This window comes from Vanessa tameamea, chromosome 26, assembly GCF_037043105.1.
Source record: "Vanessa tameamea isolate UH-Manoa-2023 chromosome 26, ilVanTame1 primary haplotype, whole genome shotgun sequence".
NCBI classification, from domain to species: Eukaryota; Metazoa; Arthropoda; class Insecta; order Lepidoptera; family Nymphalidae; genus Vanessa; species Vanessa tameamea.
Window position 1 is genome coordinate 6004143 of NC_087334.1, and position 11830 is coordinate 6015972.

An 11830-nucleotide genomic window follows, 5' to 3' on the forward strand; every position below is an offset into this window, starting at 1 on the left:
TGACTTTGATGCCATTTAATTTGACTTTGGTAGGAGTGTAAGATTTTTATTTAACGAATTGTGGTACTGCGGCTAGGACATGTCAATCTTAAGCAAGGGTTCATATATTTCAAACTCGGGCATTTTGAGCAATCGACATTCATCTGTTTCAATTCATTCACGCTGTCATGGCACCAAACCGCATCTGAGCTGTATATTGGAATAGATTTGAGAAGCTTCTAGAGATGTGGAGTTCTTTGCCCAGCATTGGTACATTTACTGACTGGTACTTCAATTTTATAAAAGTAATAGATGAATCAATATAGCTATTGTTTATATTGTATTAGTACCTAACGATATTCTTGTAACTTTTGTTACTTTTTGTTATAGGAGTCCAAAAGTTTTTTCAAATTGAATTGAAATCGTCGAAATTTTGCTTTTTATTTGTGATGATGATTTCATCATTTAAATTCGTAATATACTTCAATAATATTTATTATAATAGGTGGGAATAAAATAAAATTCATTTTTAATTGTAATGTACACAATTTATTTATATCGTATAGAGTTTCTTATACAAAGATAATAAACTGTAAAATCCTCTTTCTCGGTCCGAATAAATAAATACTTAGTATAACTCCCTCAGGCCTCAGTCCTATCACATGCCCTTTGGACAATTGGGAGTATGAAAACTTACAATACATATCGAATACTTTGAATCTAGTCTTAATAGGATTTGATACAATATCCCAACCATGGGTTCGACACTAATGAGACGCAATATTGAGATGAGTGAGACGCCATGCGTTTCATTAATTCAAAGGACTTATAGTACTCATAAATGCGATTGTATCGCTGTGAGCGACTCATGGTAAGGGCCACGTTTAAATGACCAGATATCTTCAAAGTTTACGCTGAATCGTATATTAAATAAAAAAGTTAAACCTCTTATTCCATGACGTTCAGCGAATGTTTGAAGATATCTGATTGTTTGACATCGCTAAGCTTTTACTAACAAGTGTACAAAAATATTAATTTAATGTAGCTATTTTTAAGGTAGGTATGTATTGTCGAAGGCACTGGTATTCTTAGTCTGATTACAATACTCTGCATACAATAGGATTTAAAGTGTCTCTTAAAATTACTTTGCGAATTCTTGACAGCTAGAGGATCTATCTCTTTTTTTTTTTTGGTTTGGAACATAACAGGCATTCCGATTGAGAAAGACTATACATTAAAAATTATAAATAAACATCTAAGTTGGACTTAATATTATTTAAGACTTAAAGCTAGCTTAAAAGAGAAATAGTCTTTAGCCATCGATTTTCACTACCGAGTCTTCGAATAGATGAAACAGATCTACTTCTTAATTATTATATTACATATACATTATACATAGCTCACCACTAAAAATGCATCTTTTTTAAATCTATCACTGAGTAGATTAGTTTTATCTGCTCGAAAAGTCTGTAAAACGAACTAATTAGTCTCATACAGAAAGGTCCACGAACGCGTCGATAACTGCGACTATCTCTACCCTACGAGAACGGTACAACGATACGACTACTAGGAAGGATTACAATTAGGCGATGCGACTTAGCCGCGTACAGCTGCACAATATCATACAAATATATATTTTCATCTCTTTACAACGTGGTAACTTCGACTACTAGGGAGGGGCAGGTTGAGACAGTTTGTACGAACAAGATCGACACGTTATCGCGACACGAGTGGTCGCCGCGACTAACGATGTAGCGCGGCGCTGCGCGGTCCAGGCGCAGGCGCGGGGCATCTCTCAGACTGCCACTCTGCTCAGTGCTCGAGCGCGCGCGCCTTGTTCTGATGCATCATGTTCTTTAGCGTCGCCACCTCTGTAGCGAGCCGCGCGAGCTCCGCCTTTAAGTGAGCGTCGTCCTCTTCAGCAAGCCTCTCGTCAGACCTTGGTGGCCTGTATTCTGCACCCAATGAGATCCCTGAATCCCTCTCGTCACTAGAGCCCTCACCGTCCCAGGAAGGTGAGGAACGAGGACCGGGCTCCTGCTTGATGTGTTGCAGGGATAGGAGAGCGCTTGCGACATCTTTGTCACCGAGATGTGATTTATGGCGAAGTTTTAAAGGAAGACAATTATTTTCCGGAGCATATTGTTCCGCTGTTTCGTCTCCAGAGCCAGAGAGAGATGACAGCTCGTATGGCGAAGGAGCGCGGCGAGATCGTGAGAGATTGAGAACTGAACCGGGTGGTTCATAATGTGCTGGGTGAGGATAGTAAGCTTCAGGTGCAGGGAGCCTTTCTTGGTAAGGTTCCGGAGCACGTTGAGGTGGAGGCGATGGTGGAGACGATGGAGGTATTGGTGGTGGTGGTGGAGGTGCAGGCGGAAATAGAGCACTGCTAGTGAGTTTACTCCTCTTGGTGACACAGAGAACCTGATCACAAGTCGGCAGTGTCGCTAAAACTTGATCGATGCTGATAAGTGTCTCTCCACATATGCCATATTTTTCCTTGATCGCATCCAATTGAGCTTTCAGTACGTGATTTTCCTTGGAGAGTTCAACGACACGTTGTTCAAGTACCATGTCATTGAAGCGGCGTTTTTCACGGGAACGTTTAGCGGCTTCATTGTTCCGCCGCCTGCGATCCCAGTATCCATCATCTTTTTTATTATCAGGAATAAATTCCCTCTGTTTGCGTTGTCCGAAGAATTCCTTCCTCTTCGAATAATCAAAGCTGTTTCCATAATCATTAGGGTCACCAGGACTACCATTAGATGGTAGTGGTTGGTCTAGTGGAAAATGGGGTGACACAGACAGTCTGTTGCGTGATTGTGGTTGCACGCGAGATGGTGTTGGCGACGGGCCAAGGGCAGCGCCCCCTCCCGCGCTCAGCAGCTGCTGCTGACTCAAGATGAACTCGGCGACCATGTTTCGGCGGACGACGCCTTGTCCGCACGGATCTTCACTGTGGTTCTGTAACAAATAAAACATAACGTTAGTATAACGTTGCAATTTTATAAATTGCCTTACAAAATAATACGCTTGCAAAAATGCTGTCGCAAGATCCTTCGCAACTTAGCACGCGGATCACCTTTGTGTAACCGCGTTGCCACACTAACATTTTTTGTACCCTTTGAATTATAAAATTGTATATCTAATATTTCACCTTATATTCGATCACACAAAACATACTGTATTGTGTTTAACAATATTGGTACATATATACGTTACAATAAATTAATTAAACTTTAATTATTTCAAAAGCAAATTTGAAATTTCGACCCAACCGATCTATTCAGAATGCTAAATGAAGAAAAATCCACGCTCGAGGGCATGTGACGAGAGTTGCCTAAGTGCTTTATCAGCTGACAACGGTTTATGAACAATAATATTTAGATTTCGCAAGACTCACGTTGGTAAAGCCGTGGACGGAGAACTGCGACTTCAGCAGTTAATTATTCTATATTATATTCACGATCCCTATCGACCCGATGTCAATGACCGTTGCGTAACACGAGCACCTAATTTCAATGGCTTTGCAAGCCTAGTGAGTCCGGAATGAGTGTCCTCTCGCTGATTATGGTTATATTAAACAACGACAGGAAGTTTGTCACAAAAAGTCCATAGCGTTGTTATCAGCGGAGGATAACAATGAAAGAATCAATCGTAAGCACCCATTGTAGAGGAGCTATAAAATTTGATACCTTTTTTTTTCTAATATGCTACTAACGTGTGCAAATAAGAGTTAAACAGTCACGTTACTCGGCACGCGGTGAACTCGCGGACAACGTGAGAGTTCTTTCTATATCCGACATTATTCGTTTAGGAAACGATTTGCATGTCATTTAAACTATTCCAGAGCCTCGGTTCACGTGTTCCGTGGCTATTATACGATATTATGCACATATGTACTCCTTATGAAATTCGAAAAAGATCATTAGAACGACACCGGAGAATTTTAAGATGTTTTCGAACAATTTTATTGTGTTCAGAAAGCTTTATGTAAGCATTTCCCATTCTTTTATGTAAATTCACTACTCATAAGCATTTCCGCCGAACTATATTAACGTTTAAAATAACATAGACTAGAATGTCGATAATAAATTGCTCTTTCGACCGCAAAGTAAGGGTAATGAGATGCAATAACAGTTACGCTGACGTCGTATTGTTTTAATAAAAAATAACGCAACAAAATATATACATAACCGCATATAACCTTATGCTTGGAGATCATTTGGATTTAAAAATATATCTTGCCAACATTCAAACAAGTTATTAAAAAAATCATTTTAAAAATAATCTAACCTAACCTAACCTAAACCTACATTTTATGGCGTCTTTATTTAAATAAAATTCTAAATTCCTAGTTGTAGAATGTAACTTCTATCATCAGAAGTAAAGTAATAGAACATTATACGGAACTACCAGTTGTTGGCGAGGCAGGTTGCAAGCGGATTGTTACCAGTCGCCCGTTCGGTGTCAGTAGGCCGCTCTAGATGCGCGCGCGCACCCGTTACGGCTAACTGTTCGATTAAAACCCACCTCTAATTGGTCGAAATGTCAGTGGGCCTTTTACACGTTTCAAGCTAATTCAAAAATGTAGTGTTATAATATTAATGTAACTGATTGAATGTATGTCAATGTGAATAAAAATGAAATAAAATTCAAATTTGCGTAACCGCACTTTATAACATTTTGATATGACTTTTTAAAATCATATTGCTATAAACGTTTTTATCTATAAAATATTCTATTTTTCATATTCGGTAGAATACAGTTATATATTGAATAAACATTATTCTAGTTTAACCGGTAGTTACCTACATTATAAATGAGTTTTATTTACAAATGAGGTTGATGGGCAAGCGATTTCGTGTATTAATTATAAAATAAAAAAAAAGTTTTTATAGAAAATTATAAATATTATATTTTCAATTATATTTAATAATATATAATCTGTGATTTTTCGATGCAATTTTGTATCAGTACCGTAATAATCAATATCTAGGTAGTTAACCTTTTATCTTGTAAAACATACCAGCAATTTTTTTTTTAATTATTAATACTTTTTGCAATTATGTACAATGGTATACAGCTTACAAAATAACTGCTCTATTTCAAACTAAAAAAGTGTCCGTTATTTGCCGGTTGGCAGCACAAACGGTTAAATACTGCCTTAATGAGTAACGGACGGACATTGTAAGAACATTGATTTGATATTATATAATATATGAAGAGGAAGTTATAACATATCTCCCTGTTATTAATTTTAGTGGCCTTTAATTGGTTGGTATATTTACGAAATAAAATTTACGAGACATTCTCATTGGTCGATGTAAGAACTTTGGTTAAATTGTTAATTTGTTGCAACTAGATTTTTTTAGTTCTTTTTTTAATTGCATAACCGTAATTCATAATCTAATAAGTTATAAAAACCAATAAGTTATTATACAAGTTATCGAATCAAATTTGATAACAGAACTCGATAGTACCGAAACCACGTCTAACGGTCGTCTTGTATAACAATCGGCATTTGGACAGTTATCGCTAATCATGTACTTTCGTTTCACCGTTAGCCAAAAACTGGCACTGTACGGTATCACACTTTTTACGCTCATCTAGTCTAAAACTCGTTATGAAACTGCTGTGTTTCGTCACCGCTGTCAAGGTTGGGTTGGGCAACTTCGATAGCTCTGCGTTCTAAATTTAAACTTCAATTTTAAACTTCGATTGAATGAAACCTTCTTGCAATCGATGTAAGGAGTTTTGTTATGTATGACAGTGACGTTAGTGCTATATAAATTGTCCATAGATTTAAATATATTTTAAATTAAAATATATTAATGTATACTAATGATTTCAGTAAAATCGGATTGAGTTAGGTTATGTTCTAGCGACCTTCGCATTGAACTACAGCTACACGTGGCTGCGTCACGTTGCACATTCAGGTACGTGTGAGGAGCACCACTGCACGTGTACCCCCTCAGTTATTTTTAACTGTATAAGTCCTAGTTTATTCAATATCAACTAATGTATAGATTTGAATTTTTAGTGTAATCAGTTTTACAGGTAATAAATGAAATAAATTTTTCATATTGATTAAATGAACTAAAAAGTTTTTATCGTCATAATTTAAAAAAGAAACAATTATCTTGTGTGTCACTGTCTCGATAAGTCAGTCAGATAACTATATAGTTTCGTGACATTGGCGAAATAATCTGTGCCCTCTAGGCACAAATAAAAGCCAGAATAAAAAAAAAAACGATGTAGGTCATTTTAACAGAATATATACAAAACGCTTAATTATGTATATTTCTCTAAGGATACTTAAGAAATATTAATAAAATTTTAAACGAATTTCAAAACTCCTTCGAATTAAAGTCCTATTCAAAAACAAAATATACCTTATTCAAGCTATTACAAGCACTATTGAATGGTTATTCTACAGTATTATTCAAACGTAAAGCAGCTGCATTTGAAATGAAGATTCTGCCGAACATAACTGGAAATCATTTCAATGGCAACTCTTTTATAACATGAATATTATTTACATTTAAGACAAAGTTAAGATTTATTTTACCAATGCTGTTGATATCTAATACGTATCAAGAGAATTTTAACGTCCCGGCAAATAGTTTACTAAGTGTCAACAGGAAACGCATTCCTAGACCAGTTTAATCCTCATTCTAAATGACATAATGCAATGTTCGAGATAATGTGCTATTAGTTTATATGAGCTGACACACGCGGTTTCATTAGCGTTTTTTATGAGTGCATGTTTTTAGTTTGTCAAATTTTTCAACGTTTACGAATATTAGTCCGTAAGGATATAGCACGAATCTTATGACCTTCCTCAATGAACGGGCTGTCTAATTGGGAAATATTTATTCGATTCGTGAGATTTATTTTCGAACAAACTGTTCAGCTTCATAATGTAGATTAACATACTAGACAAATAGTATGTTTAATATGTACCCAATGTCTAATAGTTTGAGTATATATAAATATCAAAATATTTGTAGTAGTGAGTATTACGCGGCTATAAAATCACACTTCCTTATTACATATTGTCTTAAGGACACTAACGTAATAAACGTTTTTTAAATTCAGTACGTAAGATGCCCCGTTAGCATTATATTTATTATCTTTTAACAAGAAATAGTCTTTCAAATGCAAAAACCAGGAAGAATTTCTAAACATAAATATATTATCGCGGCAAGGTTAGTTGAGAAATAAATTGCACACGATTGTGCGACGTTTCTTTTGAGCCAAAATGTATATCGCAACGATTGGCTCAGAGTGGATCAGTGGACATGACCTTAGCTTTATTGTCCTGCGCACGTGTTGCGTCGCCGAGCGGTCACGCGGCCTGTGACACGTGTTCTTGAACTCACGTTGCTTGCGTAACACCGCACGTTCTTCTCCAAGCCGTTATATAAAACGCGATCGCAATTGTAACTAATTAGACTTTTACGTCCTTGAACTTGTATTTCTAGTCGTAGTTTCTTGTAGTTAACCGATGTTACAGTAAAACTGTACAGTTATTTTTAATAAACTACCAATAATCCATATTATAACGATGGACGAAACGTGACACAATATTTAAATTGTTTTTAAACAGTACTTATAAAAACATTCGCACGTCTTAATGGCGCCGCATTATTCATGCTCTTGACCTACCAAAGACAATTACTGGCTCACATAAATGTTCATAGACAATATCAGCCATCTTGGAAAAAGTAGAGAAAGTAGTACAGCGGTAACTTTCCACACGCTCGCCGCTATTGCTCGGGAAAAGTAGGCCGTCCGCCATCTTTGATTTGACATTTTACCATCTCACAAAAGTGCACATATATTAGACAATGAAAAATATATACTTTAACTTATATGGCTCATAATATTTACCCTTGAACCCAACAGCTTTATGTAACTATGGCGCCAGCTTGCCGTTTGAATGATGTTTACTGTGTATGGTCAAGATGAAAACGTTTTCAAAACATTTGATGCGATTTATTGTGATTATTGAGAGTAGTGACACTGTGCTGTCGTTTTAATTCAACTTTAATAGTTGAGGATACAAGAAGAAAGGTCGAAATTTTGGATGCGTTTCAAGCATTTTTCTGCTGAAAACCACGTATACTTGACCGATTTTCAGATTCGCATTTAGCGAAGGCCCAATTAAAGATCAATCTATTTTTGGGACGGCCTCTCAGTCTCCCGATAATAGTTTGGTGTCAAGGTTGTGTTTCGTAACTCCCCGAGTGATAAACGGCTAATATAAAATGTGTCAAGGTTTTCTCCCTTACTTTTCCGGTAGAGGACTTCCCTATCAGATAAAATTAATCCTTACACAAATACGTAGTGTTTGGGTTAGACAAAGACAAACGTACTGAGTATCGACCTTGCTCTACACTGTTAATTGGTATATTATTAAGAAACACTTAACCTATTTTGATGCACTAGATTCTTTGAATTTAGCTGCTCACCTTAGCTCCTTATGTAACGTGAGAATTACGATTCTAGGAAGTATTATATACAGGGCCAAGATCTTCAGTGTTCAAACTTCCCTTATTACTCATTACTTATAATCGGTACATTAATGTTCAGCATTTTAGAGTTATTGGGCTAGTTTCGCTTAGCGTGACTCACCGGGAATCCCCATTAATATTTTAAGGCGAATGAAAACATTTGAACGTTGTTCGAATTTCAAAGTGTGCTACAAACCATCGTTCAAATACAGTTTTTTTGTCGTTGATGTAGTGTTCATGGTTCTGGTATGTAAGGACCTCCAGCAATGTACATAATACATTTGTCTGCTTCATCGCAATTGGCTGTGAGCACTCACGTGCACATCAGTAAGTAGGTTACAGTTACGCGAGCGGGCGAGATAAAAAAAATAGGTCAAGTTATCTTTGCTTGTCCTCGTACCGATGAAATTATCGTCGGCGTTGTTATTGCGCATGAAAAAAATGTAGATTACGTAACATGCACTCATTATGGGTTACAACAAATATAACATGTACATGCGACGCCTGATTAGAATGATAATAAAAATTTTCAAAACTGGCTCATGAGGACAACTGATATAACTTTTTATCAGTTTAACGCGATTTTTATATTACAGTATGTTGCGTTAGTAGTAACGTAGATGATTTAATCGTTTCGAGTGATCCAATGTTAATTATAAAACCAGGGTCATAATTACACTACAATTATAAACATAATGGGTATTAAAATTCATAGCTACGTGTAACGCGCGTTATGATGCACGTTTAACCAAATGCATACGGGTATGACCTTACGGTCTTCAATAATACCTTCCGGACGACCTTGCTTTTTATTTCCTGTATTACATCACTCATGTACCGATAATGCACTTTACACTCGAATGCTACACTTCTTTGTCTGTCAGTTATTATTAGAGTGCGGAAGCTCGTTGAAAACAACTTGTTAACATTGCTGTAGTTCTATTTTGTATTTACTATGCTCGTGTTATTTGACGTTTTCTCATTATCTGTGCAATGTCGTTGTGTGAGTTTTGCAGTGGATTGCGCAACGCCGCCCTAGGGACGTTGCGTCATACGTAGATAGCTAACTGACCTTTACACGATCGATTCAATTCTCAGGTTTGCTTCCGAACGGTTTGTTTGAATTGTTTAAGCGAACGCAAGTTTATTTCTGGACGGGGCCTGTTGTAAACGTAGGGGCTATATTGTTTTGTATTTTATGGAAGTTAACATAACTTTTTTTTTTACTTCATTCTGCTATTAGACTGGAGTAAAAGTTTTTGTTTTTAATGTTTTACAGAAGCGGTTGGAAATAAAATGACTCCGTTAATTTTAAGGTTTTACTTTTTTATAATTAAAAAGAAATATTCAAAATATAAATCATAAGTTTCCATTTTATAATTTGCGTTTTTTTGAAAACTCAATCTTTGTCAATTGTTAGAATTTTCCTTACGAAAGTGTGATAATACTTAACTATTTTTAATCTAGTTCCGTACATCCGCAGGCGATTGCACGCTGGATTGGAACCTTGAACCAGTTGTGTAAGCGTTTACAATGGCTTACGACAGAGCCGTCGTGCCAGGCGCCGCTTACGACACTATAATTACTTAGCAATGACTATCCGTATCCCACAATTACCAACCTGCGTATAGCACTATATCAAACTACAAATATCAAAACATTCATTTATTTACTTTTGCCTATTTATTAATTCAATAAAAAAATGCCAATGTAATTATTGGCGGTAGATAGAAAATAAACACAGAATTATGTTTGCGCAGAAGAAAATAATTTAAATATTTGTTATTAATTATATTTTAATATAAAAATTATTAAATTGAATTTATATATAAAATATTTTATCGTACAGTCTGAGTGAAAATATAAAACAACTATCACAGACAAAGAAATCAAACTTTGTACGATTATAAAACAAAGGAATGTTTAATATGATAAGCATTAAATCTACTAAGATATAACAACTGGTATAAACAAAGATAATAATGAAAACATGGTTGAGGAAGCTGATTCGCAAACAAAAGAATCAAAACACGAACACTCGGAAGCAATACAATGTGAAAACACATCGAATTAAATGATTTAAAGTTCTTTTGGCACGAGACGTAGCGCTCATGAGTAAACATATTTTTGAAGCCGATGTCAATGACATTACCAACATTTCTATGAAAACGCGAACTCGATTTTGATGGGTTGACTGACTCATCCCAATTGTTACTCGTTTAAATTTATTAAAATTTAACAGATACTATTCTTGAATTTTTAAATTATTTAACAATTATTTTTTTATTTCATAATTTTAAATATGTAGGTATGTTAATTTTTTACAGGACAACTTTCGGTTATAATTCTATTTTTAAAAAGTTTCTTAAGTCGATTCTAATTTTTATAACTATTTATTTTTAATAAATTTTTTTTATTTTTTTTCTAAAATATAAAAGCCTAATATTTTATTAAGATAACAATATATATATTTTTAAGTATGTTCGGTTAAAGCAAAACCTTCGTTGAAGCAAAAGCAAAAGCAACAAGTACAATTTGTTTCATATAAAATTTTAAAAATAAAATAAATACGAAAATACCTTAATTAACGTAAATTAATTTAAATAATAATTATATTGCACAAGGAATACTTACAAAAATATTTGCGGTAATTTTGCACTCCTTATCCGGAATTATCCAAATAGTGAGAACAATGTCATAATTTCACAAAACCAGCAAAACACAAAACCGTCTTCGGTGGAGTTTATAGTGCGTTAAAATGGAACAATAAATGTTATGCACCCACTTTACACGTCCCGAATGATTTTGTCACTATCACAATGTTGTTATGACGAAATATTCACTGCGAATGGCGTAGTACTCTAGTCACTTGGACTTGTCTATCCTCTGCGAAGTCTAGAGTGCGACTAAATTTTGTAGTGGGGTCGACCGACTCACGGTCTGCAGCGCGCACACTAACGCATCATACAGCTGTGTGTGTGATTGCGCGAGTGTGTGTATTTATGTTTGTGTGAGTTTATTTACGTAACCTGGCTGTGTGTAATCACTTTAGTCGGCGCTATTGAGTCAATGTAATGTCCGATTTTTTTTTAGCTAATTCGCGATTGAGTCATGTATTTGTGGCGTTTTTGTGTTTCTACGAAATCTGTAATCGATTGATAAGCGTTAGATTTTTAGCAATTTTAAAATGGCGTAATGAATTAATTGTAGTGTGAGCAAATTTTTGCCTAAATTGTGCTCTGGTCAATTTTTCGCTTGTTTGTAATGACGTAAAAACTATGGCAATGTTAAGCGTTCAAGCCCAAACTTTATAATATTACAGCACCTTTAAG

The 11830-nt window shown here is 35.3% G+C and overlaps 1 protein-coding gene across 1 annotated transcript; it reads right to left on the bottom strand.

The window, feature by feature from the left end:
- Nucleotides 1-505: 505 nt before the first annotated feature.
- Nucleotides 506-11422, bottom strand: LOC113393461 (nuclear factor interleukin-3-regulated protein). Its single transcript, XM_026630352.2, has 2 exons — nucleotides 11133-11422; nucleotides 506-2943 (listed from the first exon to the last, which is right to left on the bottom strand). The coding sequence occupies exon 2, from the start codon at nucleotides 2896-2898 to the stop codon at nucleotides 1792-1794; it is 1107 nt and encodes a 368-aa protein (XP_026486137.1). The 5' UTR covers nucleotides 2899-2943; nucleotides 11133-11422; the 3' UTR covers nucleotides 506-1791.
- Between the last annotated feature and the right edge of the window lie 408 nt (nucleotides 11423-11830).

Excerpts from the sequence above, each read along its gene's own strand:
- LOC113393461 (XM_026630352.2), bottom strand. The coding sequence starts at position 2,898 with ATGGTCGCCGAGTTCATCTTGAGTCAGCAGCAGCTGCTGAGCGCGGGA.